This window comes from Taudactylus pleione, unplaced genomic scaffold, assembly GCF_031769625.1.
Source record: "Taudactylus pleione unplaced genomic scaffold, aTauple2 ptg000296l, whole genome shotgun sequence".
Lineage (NCBI taxonomy): Eukaryota > Metazoa > Chordata > Amphibia > Anura > Myobatrachidae > Taudactylus > Taudactylus pleione.
Window position 1 is genome coordinate 12,365,111 of NW_028284698.1, and position 14,127 is coordinate 12,379,237.

A 14,127-nucleotide genomic window follows, 5' to 3' on the forward strand; every position below is an offset into this window, starting at 1 on the left:
ACTGTTTAACTGCTCTTAAGCCTCTGAAGCCTGAACAAATCATAGTGATCAGTGCAGTGATAACCATCAAACTCGCCTGCCTCAGACAGGTCTATTGTCTGCTCGATTTTGATGTCGACTTCCAGTTAATTTAAAAACCGACCGTTAGTAAATCCATGTGCAAATCACAGAAAAATGCCAAATCGACCAAAATCAACCTTTAGTAAATGAACCCCTGAGTATGGATCTATTGACCTTATCACTCACCAGAACTCTAGTTAATTGTATTATGCCTGGCACAAGACATGTCTTGTTGGCATATGTTGACTTATGACTTTCAGAGCTTATTCCTACAGCTTGGACATAGTTGTAAAGATTTTCATGTTTAGCTTTGTTAAATATCTAAAATACATAAAAAATAGTACAAAGAGAGTGATGTATTATGTAAAAAAAAAAGTTGATTATTTATTTAGTTTGTTGTTGTAGGTTTACATTACAGGGGTATCAAAAATACAACTGTCCTGTTTAAGCTGCAGTTTATAAGAAATAATACATAAAAATTGCATATAAATACTGGCAACATGTCACATAAAGTTCAGTTTTGTGGTTTTGTTTAAGGGTTTGCAAGCCTTTAACTATTTTATATATACTCCCTCTCAAATGTGCATATACATCCTTAAAATTGGGCTATCATCAGCAAGCCACACAGCAAAATATAAAGTGGTAGGGGCCACGGCCGGATTAAGGGCCTGGGGCTGAAAATGTTCAAGGGCCCATTGTGAGAAGGGGAGGAGCTGTGACCAGGGCTGTGTGGGTGTGGCCAATGCCATGTGGGCGTGTACACTGTTACACTATCAGCCCCAATGTCTCCCTAATAATTTAAAATGATAAAAATTGTATAATTTTGTGAGGATAATAGAAATAGTTTTAATAGCTATGATTTCTGTCCAACAGTGCCAGCTGGTGGTGCTGTCATGATGATGGGCCTATTTGTACATGGAGGCCTGAAGCTGTAGATCAACTACAACAGAATCTGACATTAATGGGGGCAGTCATGCGTGTTTATTTACTGCAAAAGAGATCCTGCTGTGCTGAGTGGGGGCGGCTGCATGTGCAGCAGAGCCCAATTTGTAAGTTGAAAACCCAAACAGCGCTCCACTGCTCATGTATTCAAGCAAATGGACAAATGTTACCGTCCCCCTTCACCGCTGGGCACCACAGCAGCCACACTCTGGGGCCAACTATGAGGAATCCTCTTTAGGTTTTACTGCTTCACCACTTAAAAACCACAACGACATTGGGTTTGAACTTAATATTACAAAAAAATCCAATAATGTCAGCAACATCACTGCACAGTGGGCCATTGTACAGTGCATCTGGAAAGTATTCACAACGCTTCACTTTTTCCACATTTTGTTATGTTACAGCCTTATTCCAAAATGGAATAAATTAATTTTTGTCCTCTAAATTCTACACATAATACCCCATAATGACGTGTAAAAAGTTTTTTGCGATTTTTGCAAATTTATTAAAAGAGAACAAACTAAAAAATCACACATACATAAGTATTCACAACCTTTGCTCAATACTTTGTTGATGTACCTTTGGTAGCAATTACAGCCTCAAGTCTTTTTGAATATGATGCCATAAGCTTGGCACACCTATCTTTGGGCAGTTTCGCCCGTTTATCTTTGCAGCACCTCTCAAGCTCCATCAGGTTGGATGGGAAGCGTCGGTGCACAGCCATTTTCAGATCTCTACAGAGATGTTCAATCTGATTCAAGTCTGGGCTCTGTCCTGAAGCCATTCCTTTGATATCTTGGCTGTGTGCTTAGGGTTGTTGTCCTGATGAAAGATGAACCGTCGACCCAGTCTGAGGTCAAGAGCTCTCTGGAGCAAGTTTCCATCCAGGATGTCTCTGTACATTGCTGCATTCATCTTTCCCCCTATCCTGACTAGTCTCCCAGTTCCTGCCGCTGAAACACATCCCCACAGCATGATGCTGCCACCACCATGCTTCACTGTAGGGATGGTATTGACCTGGTGATGAGCGGTGCCTGGTTTCCTCCAAACATAACGCCTGGCATTCACGCCAAAGAGTTCAATCTTTGTCTCATCAGACCAGAGAGTCCTTCAAGTGCATTTTGGCAAACTCCAGGTGGGCTGCCATGTACTTTTTACTAAGGAGTGGCTTCCGTCTGGCCACTCTAATATACAGGCCTGATTGGTGGATTGCTGCAGAAATCGTTGTCCTTCTGGAAGGTTCTCCTCTCTCCACAGAGGAATGCTGTAACTCTGACAGAGTGACCATCGGGTTCTTGGTCACCTCCCTGACTAGGGCCCTTCTCCCCCGATCGCTCAGTTTAGACGGCCGGCCAACTCTAGGAAAAGTCCTGGTGGTTCCGAACTTCTTCCATTAACGGATGATGGAGGCCACTGTGCTCATTGGGACCTTCAAAGCAGCAGATATTTTTCTGTACCCTTCCTCAGATTTGTGCCTCGAGACAATCCTGTCTCGGAGGTCTACAGACAATTCCTTGGACTTCATGCTTGGTTTGTGCTCTGACATACACTGTCAAGTGGGGGACCTTATATAGACAGGTGTATGCCTTTCAAAATCATGTCCAATCAACTGAATTTACCACAGGTGGACTCCAATTAAGCTGTAGGAACATCTCAAGGATGATCAGTGGAAACAGGATGCATCTGAGCTCAATTTTGAGCTTCATGGCAAAGGCCATGAATACTTATGTACATGTAAATTTCTTAGTGGTTTTTTTTTTTTTATTAAATTTGCAAAAAACTCGAAAAAAAACTTTACACATTGTCATTATGGGGTATTGTGTGTAGAATTTTGAGGACAAAAATGAATTAATTTAATTTTGGAATAAGGCTGTAACATAACAAAATGTGGAAAAAGTGAAGCGTTGTGAATACTTTCCGGATGCACTGTAGATAATGGCAGGAACTGAAGGACAAATAAGTGGTTTATACAATATGCTATAGAGAGTGCATACATTACTGTTCAAATGTTTTTACAATACCCCCATTTTTCCAGCTTTTATTGAAATGTATGCAGTATAATGTCTCAATATACTCTGAAATTAAAACATATAACAAATTAACAATTGGAGATTATAATAGCCACCATTTGCAGATATAACACACTTGTGGAATTACTTTTACAAGGAAAATCAAATATGACCTGATCAAGAGGTGGATGCAAATGGCACCACCATTACACGCAGCAGCTGGGATAAAATATACAGCAGCAGGAAGCGTCTTGTGTAAAAAGACACCCACTGCCGGCTTCTGTGATCCACTATCTGCATCCATTTGCCGGGTGCCCACTGACATTTTGGTACCAGCGGGCACCCGACTCCCTCCCCGCAGCGCCAGCCAGAGGCTGGAGAAAACTCATGAGCTTCGGCTTCCAGGTCCCGCTGTGTGCAGTGCACTATGGGAGAGGCATCATTATTATTATCCTTTATTTATATGGCACCACAAGTGTTCCACAGCGCCTTACATAGTACATAGAACTAATAAGTGAACAAGAAACATGTAATTTACAGTACTTATGGGGAGTAAAGAGTCAAAGAAAATGTAAAGAGAAGCACATGAGGGAAGAGGTCCCTTCTCGTGAGAGCTTACATTCTAAAGGGGAGGGGCAGACAGAGACATGACACAGAAGTGGAAGATAGGGAGAAAAGAGCATGAAGTGGGTTAGGATGAGAGCTGGAAGGCCTTGATGAAATAGTGGGTCTTGAGAGCCTGTTTGAATGATTGTAGAGAGGTGGAGAGTCTGATAGGGAGAGCATTCCAAAGGTAGGGAGCAGCCCGGGCAGAATCTTGGACGCGGGAGGAAGTAATCAGTTGGCAAGAGAGGCAGCATGCATTTGTTGAGCGAAGTGGACGGGCGGGAGTGTGAAGGGAGAGAAGGTCAGAAATGTATGTGGGAGAGGATTTGGTGAGGGCTTTGTAGGCGAGTGTAAGAAGCTTGAATTGGCATCTGAAAGAGAAGGGGAGCCAGTGTAGGGCTTGAAGGAGAGGGGAAGCAGATGTAGAGCATCTGGAGAGGAAGATGAGCCAAGCAGCAGTATTGAGAACTGATTGTAGTGGAGAGAGGTGAGAGACTGGGAGGCCAGCTAGAAGAAGGTTACAGTAGTCCAATCTGGAGATGACCAGTGAGTGGATAAGGGTTTTAGTGGCATCCTGGGTGAGGAAGGGTCTAATCCTGGAGATATTTTTTAGGTGGAAACAGCAGGACTGCGAGAGGTGCTGAATGTGTGGTTTAAATGAGGGAGGAGTCTAGGATGACTCCAAGGCAGCGCACTTCGGGGCTAGAGGAGATAGTTGTGCCATCAATAGATAATGAAATTGTGGGAAGTGAGGTAGTGGAAGAGGGTGGGAAGATGATCAGCTCAGTCTTAGACATGTTAAGTTTAAGAAAGAGCTGGGACATCCATGAAGAGACGGCAGAGAGACAGCTGGAGATATGGGTAAGGAGCAAGGGGGAGAGCTCAGGGGTGGAAAGGTAAATTTGAGTATCATCAGCATAGAGATGATGTTGGAGGTCAAAGGAGTTCACCTAAAGAGGATGTATATAGGGAGAAAAGGAGTGTCATGAAGTCATGGAGCGTCATGACGTCTCTCCATAGTTCAGACTGAGGAGCAGCCAGGTGGACCAGACGGCAGCGGACGTGGGTGCAGGGCTTAAGGTATGTATTCGGTTTTTTTGTGTAAGCGGCTTCACAATAGGGGATATTACTACTGGGGGCATTACTACTGGGGGCACTACTGGGAACATTACTCAGGTGGCACTAGCACTGGGGGCATTACTACTAGGAGCACTATTACAGGGGAATTACTAATGGGGCACTGCATAAGGGACACCACTACTGTGGGCTCTGCATAAGGGGTACTACCACTGTGGGCATTGCATAAGGGGCACTACAACTACTGTGGGCTCTGCATAAGGGGCACTACAACTACTGTGGGCTCTGCATAAGGGGCACTTCCACTGTGGGCACTGCATAAGGTGCACTACCACTACAGAGGGTACTGCATAAGGGGCACTACCACTACTGTGGGCTCTGCATAAGGGGCACTCCCTCTGTGGGCACTGCCACTACTGTAGGCTTTGCATAAGGGGCACTACTACTGAGGGCACTGCATAAGGGGCACTATAGTGGGCACTACTGCTGTGGGCATTGTATAAGGGGCACTACCACTGTGGGCATTGTGTATAAGGGGCACAAATGTGGGTATTGCGCACTGCTGTATGTCATACATGAATAAGAGACACTACTATGTGGTGTAATGTGAATCAAGAATGTGCTACTGTGTGAATCAAGAATGTGCTACTGTGCGGCGTAATTTGTATCATGAATACTATTATGTGACCAAGCCCCTTTTCCCCGGCTGTCTCTCACAGAGGGGGGGGGGGCAGTGAGTTCCACCACTTCTCTAGGACCACTTTAAGCACGGCTCAACGGCATACAAAGATCGTGCGTGATGAACCAAAGATTTTAAATATTGATTAATTGGTCCATAAAACCCTCCTCCAGTGCTCAGTAGGGCACTGGCGGTGCTTCATGGCCCAAGCATGGCTCTTTTTCATTGCTGCAGAACAGCTTTAAGTTCTTAACTCATTACTTGTTCCCTGAAAAAAATCTTTTTTCTTTTTATAGCTCTGAAAATGACATTATTTTTTCAGTTTTGGTAACCTAATTTTTTTTTAACCTGTAGCAGTTTAGTTTACTTTTCTACCATTTCAGTTTTTTGCACTGGACCTGAATTGCCTTCATTTTAATAAAAACGGAAAAAATAGGGGTGTTCTAACCCTTTAGACAACTAGCGTAGAAAAGATAGGATAGGGGTTATGTAGCATTATTATAGGCGTGCCACTTGAAAAGTGGTCTACACCCGTCATTCCATGGATTTGGTTACCATGTCTGTGGGGACAAAGTATCGGTTCATGAAGCATTTTAGGCATCTGTGTTAAAAGTCCCCTTGGACTCACAGGTGAGCTGACAAGTGCTGCCACCTTAATGTGAGCATCTGGGCTCTAACAGAGTAAGGTGCTGGCAGATGACATTTCAGAGGCATCTTTATCATTGGCAAATACAGGTTGAGTCTCCCATATCCAAGTACTTCTATATAAGGAATATTATGAAATACAGATTTTTTTTTTAGCATGACTGAGAGTGACATCTTTGCTTTTAGATGGTTAAATGTATACAGACTTTGTTTAAGGCACAAAATAATTTAAAATAGTGTATAAATTTACCTTCAAGCTGTATATGATATGTAAATTAATTTCATGCATGTACAAACTTTGTTTGAGCGACAAAATTATTGAAAATATTGTACAAAATTAACTTCAGGCTGTGTGTATAATACATAAATGCATTCCGTGTTTAGATTATGGTCCCATTACCAAGATATCGCATTTATAGTATGCAAATATTCCAAAACACTGAATATTAAGATAACCACACTACCCCTGGTCCCAAACATGGATATGGGAGACTCAACCTGTACTGGAGTTATAAGGGAGATGTATCAAACCTTCAGATAAATAAAGTGGAGAGATTGCCCATAGCAACCAATCATTTTATACCTGTCATTTCATTGACTGCTAGATAATGACAGAAGCTGATAAGTTGCTATGGGCAACTCCTCCACTTTATGTGTGATACATCGTCCAACGAGTATGTAAGTTAAAACAGGAGGTAGAGGTGGTCCGTCCCAAACGTAGCATGCTGGCAATACTACACCACTGCAGACTGCAACATAAACGTAATATACCGGCAGCAGCATTCTGTGCACATGTATAACCACCCTGAGCCAGGCATTAGAGGCTATATCTGTGTGTAACCTCTATGGTCACTCCAGCAAGCTGTGTGCACTGACCCCCTGCCCTCTCTGTCTCCTGCTGTAGGATCTCCAGGACCGCTGCTGGCTGGAGCCACCGTCCAGGAACAGAGCCAACACCCCCGCCACAGCCGCCTGCTGCCACCCGGTTACAATTCAGAGCGTGCAGTGGGCGGGGCCACATACTGCGTGACTGACAGGAGAAGGCGGAGCTTCGACCTCCGGGCGCTGCGACGTCACCACGCACAGGAGGAGGACGCCCGGAGCATGGGTCGGAAGCGGTGCGTGGGAGACTGTTCCAAGATGGCGGCGGGCTGCTGCGGGGTGAAGAAGCAGAAGCTGTCCAGCTCTCCGCCATCTGGCTCAGGGGGCCCGGGCGGCCCACACTGCAGCGGGGAGAGCCAGTGCCGCGGGGCGGAGCTGGGGCTGGGAGGCCCCGGGAGCGGGCCTGGCGGAAGCAGCCGGGTGAACGGCCTGGGTTGTGGGAACAGCCTCTCCCCGGGCTGCGGGACTCTCTCCCCCGGCTGCGGCTCCAGCCTAAGCCCCGGATCCCGGAAGATGGTGGTGTCGGCGGAGATGTGCTGCTTCTGCTTCGATGTTCTGTATTGCCACCTGTACGGGTACCAGCCGCCCCGCACGCCGCGCTTCACCAATGACCCATAGTAAGTGCCAACAGCGGGGCATGACAGGATGATGGGGGTAGGGGCCAGAGCCTGTGGCTGGTAACACCAGGTGCCCGTGTGCCAGGCTGTGTGTTTCTCCCTCCGCCGGCATATAAACTAGGTGCTGGGAAACAAAGGAGCACTGGTGTAGTGCAGGAGGGCACCAGGGTGGCAGTGCCAGGCAGAGAGCTGCAGGCTGTGATGAGATGGGCTTCCAATGGCCGGCACGGGTAGATGGGTGGTGGGTACAGCAGCAGAGCTGACAAGTGTTAAGTGTGGCAGAGACAATTTGGGGGGGAGGTGGGGGGGTAGTAGATAAGTTCATGCTGGTAAATGTTTGTTGACATTATGGGGGGAGGAGGGGCAGAGTGTGAGGGCACATGGGGGCACGGTGGCTGTGAGGAGTGTTGGGGTTGGCTGAGGATCACTAGCAGGAAGCAGCTGAATGTATATATTAAACAATCCAGACCGTTTTACAAGCAAATAGTACTAGATTGTGTTTAATAAGTTGATTTGTTGATGTAATAAACTGGTATTTGAGATTGTTATATATTCACAATTCGTCTTATGAGTCACTGAACTTTGAGCATTGAAATCAAATACAGACGTCAGTTGGAAATCTATAGAAGGTAGAACATGAAGAAATGTACTCTGGTGTATCTATTACATCAAGCCTATGCTATAATGTATCCCACCTCTGTTCACTTCTCTAGATGAAAAGTAAATACAAATATTACACATTGGTTACATCCCTATGTGTTTAGTCTTTCAATTATTGCCTTTTATTTTGTCTCTATAACCCTTGCCCTAGTATTTTAAGAATTTAGCCAAGTTTGTTAAATAACTATCGAGTGTATCTTGAGAACAGCAATCATCATCACTTCTCTGCCACTGGTTTCACTATTACTAAGGAAATAATAGTTTCAATCTAAAAGCACTAACTGTTTAGTATGAACTTATGCAATCAAAGTAAAATTGACTTCAACGGTTTATTTTTATTTTGTTTATGAAAAATTGCTCCTCTACTGCTCAGACTTTTGATATGGATGAGGATAAAGGGAAATAAGGTCCTTTAAATTAGGACTTGTAACATACACTACGTTCCCAGTGCATATTATGGAAACACATATGGTTACTAACCCATCCCAAGAGAAAAAATAATGTATCTGAGTATGAAAGACTTGAATATGTAATATTTATTATGTAGACTCTTGTACTGTGTGTTTTCGTCTCCTGAACAGCCCAGTGCACTCTGGGAAAAGCTGCAGCTCAAAATGACCACCTGGGTTTTCTGTGGTGCAAGGGCTTTTATTGTGTTTGGTACGGGTTGCCGGCACCCGGGATCCCGATGCTGGCATACCGACAGGGTTAGGATGCCGACGCCTGTCGGGTAAGTATCCAAACCCATCCACGCCCCACACCTAAACCTAACCACCTCTTTCCCCCCCCCCCTCCACCATTGCTGTTGCCGGGATTCTGACTGGTGTCAGGATTTTGGCATCCCTGTCTTTCAACTGCATCCCCTTTTATATCATAATTAGTCATATAGTATTGTGGATCCACTGCGTCCCTTTCATGACTGAACAGGCAAATGTTGGACCTCTCTTTAGTATTGGGAACTAATGATGCCTAGATGAGGCCTATGAGTGGTGCTGGGTATTAAGGAGCAGTGGTGATCGGTTTGTCGCTGGGTGGTTGCAATAGTTAGAATTTAGTTGCCTTTCTATTGGAATTTTTCAGTTGTGCTTAGTCACTATTTTCCGTAATATGTACATTGTTTATGTGCTGAAATAATATGAATGCCAGTCTCCACTTTCAGTTTGCTTTAGTGTGTTCTGATGCTACTTTTAAAGTGGTTCTAATTTAATAGTACAGAACAGATTTTCAATAATGGCATTTAGTGCTTATTGTTGTTTATACTTTTGTCTCTCTTCCCATTTCTTTTTCATTTTTTGTTGTTGTGGACAAATGGCTTCAAATACTTATTATAGGTAGGTAACATATTACCTTTAATTACAGTTAAACAAAAACTCATAGCCCCTGCTACCATATCTTAGGCATGTAGAATTAACACATGCAGTACATTAAAAACCAGCATGGCTCCTTCATATTGAAATGTAAAGTAAACTGTATTGGTTGTTGATTAAAACATCAGGAGGAGGGATGAGTGGAATTGTACAAACACCTCTTTCTAACTGGGGAGCCCCCCCCCATATAATTAACTTAGCATGTTGGGGTCAGTGACATGAGTAGAACTGGTCAGAATAGAATAGTAGCTTTAGTAAAATAAATGGGCTCAGTGGATAAATAGGTCTAATGTGAAGGTCATTAGAAAAAGCAATAGTTTGACTGTAGTTTTGTTTTCACATATACGGGTCATTTCAATTACCTGCGAATCCCCTTGCGGAGTAAGTGCGAAAATTAAGCATTTACGGCACTTCCAGACTTGCAGATATTTTTTACATTTTCATAGGACTGCGTGAAAAACATCCATGAGATCGGGTTGCTGTACCATTGGTGGCGTTTCCATACCGTTGCAATGGCAACTTCACCTCGCTGCTATCTGAGTTGAGCCCATTGTATTTGGCTGCATATAGCAGGCCATGTTAATGCTTAATTCCTGGCACAACTGAGAGAATATTCTATGTTGGGACTGCATTAAAATGTAGTGATTTACCCTGCATTATTCTAGTGTGCTCTACACAGTCTAGTAGTTGCCTTGACATGTACTGCTGCGATGGGGATGGGGGCTCCGAGCTTTGGGTTAGAGGCTGTAGGCAGAAGCAGGACTACCTAAAAATGGACAACTCCTTTTATGTCCTTATACGGTTGTTTAAATGTGTGATATCAATGTTTGTCTTTCTGTATTGCTGGGTTGATAACCGGCTTTGTTTTTGTTTTGTTTTTAGAACTTGAGCCACTCCTAAGAAAATGTCAATCCCTATTTATACATTCTATGATACAACTCTCAATTTAAAAAAGAAGGGCGCTCATGGGCGTAGAGGGTGGCTACATGTCTGGTTGTGTATAGAACATGGAGTACTTTATCATGCTCATGTAATCAGCTGCAGCCTAATATGATTTGAATGGCCTGCCGTTTTAATTCAGGAGTGTTTCCTGGATTGATCACACAGTCCAACCCATTACTAAATATATCCAATATGCATTTGCTATTTTTAAAATGCAAATGTTGTTGGCATCCCGGCGGTCAGGATGCCGACGTCTGAATCCCGACACCAGTGAGAACCCCAGCGACAGCTTCTCGACCGCTGACATCCCCATGGTAAGTATTGGGGTTAGTATTAGGCTGTGGGGAGGGAGGGTTAGGGGTAGTGTTGGGTACTTACCAGTACCTGTTGGTATTCTAACCCAGTCGATATGCCGGCGTCGGGATTCTGAGCGCCAGTGTCCCATACCCAACCCGTAAAAAGTTGCTTAGGAAATTGGATAACTTGGGCAGTGCAAAAATAATTTGAGTGACAGATTTGAAATGACGTAGACTAGAAAAATGTTTTTGACATTGGTCAGTTACTATAACCGATATGCAGTGTATTGCCATTTCAGCTTTTTCTCTTTTGCAGTTAAAGGCAATGGTTTCTTTTTGTGCTTAGTGAGTAGGAAGAGAATATTGTGTGTGCAGACATTAGACATAGGTCCATATCAAATTAGCCATGATAAAGTTTTTTTTCCTAGATAAGTTTTCATTTCTGAGAACTATTCGATAATAATGGTTATCGTGAAATCTTATTAGCCGCAGTTTGCGCATTTGCGAAAACTGTAAAGGAATTATCGCAACTTTTTCCTATTTTTGGTTAAAAATGTTCGGAACTTGATGCAGAACCCCTTGAACGCCCCCCTTGATGACTAATTAGGCAAAAAATAATTTTTTAATTTGGCTAATAATTACGTAATTTTGGGGGTAAAAAATTGTGTGGAAAATTGGTTTAAAGTAGTGGGTCAGGTATTTGGGGGAAACACAATACCAATAAACAAGGCACTTTCAAACCTTAATGAAATTACACAATTAATAAAATCAAAATTCTGTTTGGTGCAGGTCAGAGAGAACCAACTGTGGAGGTTTTAGGGAAGGATCCAAAAAAAAGGAAAATATAGCAGACCTGCACACTTGAATTTAGCACATACCGAAGGTTTCTCATACATACAGTTTAATAAGTAACAATTCTTAAGTGTATGCTGTTTGGATACAAAACTAGCCAATATATACACAATAGCAATAAAGTATCTAGTTATTATTGAGCAACCGCATAGATTATTATGTATTTAGATGGTGCCACAAGTGTTCCCCAGTGCCTCACAAAGTACATAAACAGGCTGACCAGTGACTTACAATACAATACAGGGATAATATACATTGCTACATTAGCAACCATAACACCCAGATAAGCAACCAAGTGTTAGGTGCCCTAGGAAGGAGCATGTATCAGCAAGTTAAGATGAAAGCTGGAAGTCTTTGATGAAGTAGTGGGTCTTGAGAGCCCGTTTGAAGGATTGTATAGAGGCGGAGAGTCTGTTGGGAAGAGGGGGAGAGTTCCAAAGGCGGGAAGCAGCGCCGGCAAATCTTGGGAGGCAGGAGTGGGAGGAAGTAATCAATTGGCATGAGAGGCGTAGTGCATTTGTTGAACGAAGAGGGCGGACAGGAGAGTGAAGGGAGATGAGATCAGAGATGTAAATGGGAGAAGTATGGCTGAGGGCTTTGTGAGTGTGATAACCTTGAATTAGGTTCTGAAATCCAATCTGGAGATGACCAGTGAGTGTGTGATGGTTTTTGTGGCTTCCTGGTTGAGAAAGGGTCTAATCTTGGAAATATTTTTAAGATGAAAACGACAGCACTGCGAGAGATTCTGGATATGTGGTTTGAAGGAGAGGGAGGAGTCCAGGATTACTCAAAGACAGCGCACTTTGGGGCTAGAGGAGATTGTTGTGTCATCAATTGATAAAGAAATGGTGGGAAGTGAGGTTATGTTGGAGGATGGGAAAATTATCAGCCCAGTCTTGGATATATTAAGTTTAAGAAATCGCTGGGACATCCAGGAAGACATAGCAGAGAGACAGTTGGAGATACGAGTGAGGAGAAAGGGGGAGAGATCAGGGGAGGAAACGTAGATCAGAGTATCATCAGCATAGAGATGATGATGGAGGTCAAAAGAGCTGATGAGTTCACCTAATGAGGACGTAGATAGTGAGAATAGGAGAGGTCCAAGAACAGAACCTTGGAACACCTACTGTAAGAGGCTGTGGAGGGGGAAGAGGAGTCATGAGAGGAGACAGAGAAGGATTGGTTATAGATGTAGGAGGATAGCCAGGAGAGGGCAGTGTCACGTAGACCAAGGGAGTGAAGGATTTGCAGCAGGAGAGGGTTGGTCCACAGTGTCAAAAGCAGCAGACAGGTCCAGGAGAATGAGCAGAGAGTAGTGGCCCTTGGATTTAGTATCAAGGAGGTCATTGCTGGCTTTTGTGAGGGCAGTTTCAGTGGAGTGGACAGAACTGAAGCCAGATTGAAAAGGATCAAGGAGGGAGTGGGAGGAAAGAAAGGTGGTAAGGCAGTTCTTTAAGAATGGGGAAGACAAGGGCATGTTTGAATGTAGAAGGGACAGTGCCTGATGAGAGGGAGAGATTAAGGAGGTGGGCAAGATGGGAACAGGCAGAAGGATCGGTAGCGGAGGAGATGTGAAGGCATAGGGTCAAGGGGGGGAGGAGGGAGGTGGAAGGGGGGGAGCACTGGATGAGGGATATGACTTCCTCTCCAGATACAAGGCAGATGGATGTCAGTTTGTAAAATGGATGGGGAGGGGTGATCTGGGAAAAGAGGAGGTGGAGAGCTGGGGGACTGGTGGGATATGATGTCCTGACGTATGCAATCAATTTTAGATGTAAAGTAGGTAGCAAAGTCACGGGCAGAGAGTGAGGAGGGGGTGGGCGGTGGAAGAGGGAGTTGAAGTTGGTGAAGAGACGGAGATTTGAGTACTGGGAGGAGAGGAGGTTCTTGAAATATAACTGTTTAAGGAGGGACAGGGCAGCACTGTAGAATGAGAGCCTAAATTTGAAATGGAGAATATCTGCCTTAGAGCATGATCTTTTCCACTTGTCGCTTGGCGGTTCGTGAACACTCTTACAGGCATCTGGAGCATTTGGAATGCCAGGGTTGTGGTGTGGATCTGCGAGAGTGTGTAGTGATCGGCGGAGCAACAGAGCAGAAGTAAGGGAGGCATTGTATAGGTAAGCGGTTTGTTCAGGGCTGGAGAGAGACATGATAGGGGAGAGAAGTGAGTCAAGCAGGGAAGAAAAAGAAACTGTCAATAGCCTCAATGTTATGCTTAGTGATGGGTGCCCTTAGGAGGTAGAGGAGGGGAAGTAGAGAGAGATAGGTGTAAAGAGAGAAGGTGATGGTCAGAGAGGGGGAATGGGGAATTGGAGTAATCAGAAATTTCACAACTGAGTGAAGACCAGGTCAAGCGAATGCCCACTTACGTGAGAGGGTGAGGTGGTCCTTTGGAAGAGACCAAATGAAGATGTGAGGGTAAGGAGTTTGGAGGCAGAGGATTCTGTAGGGATATCAATTGGAATATTGAAGTCACCTAGGATAATGGAG

At 44.2% G+C, this 14,127-nt stretch overlaps 1 protein-coding gene across 1 annotated transcript in view; it reads left to right on the plus strand.

The window, feature by feature from the left end:
* AMMECR1 (AMMECR nuclear protein 1) overlaps nucleotides 1-14,127 on the plus strand; it is a 216,607-nt gene that overhangs the window by 104,914 nt on the left and 97,566 nt on the right. The window contains exon 2 of the mRNA XM_088482851.1: nucleotides 6,923-7,517. Within this exon, the coding sequence (XP_088338977.1) occupies nucleotides 7,123-7,517 (395 nt within the window). The 5' untranslated portion in view covers nucleotides 6,923-7,122. The remainder of the gene's footprint in view (nucleotides 1-6,922; nucleotides 7,518-14,127) is intronic.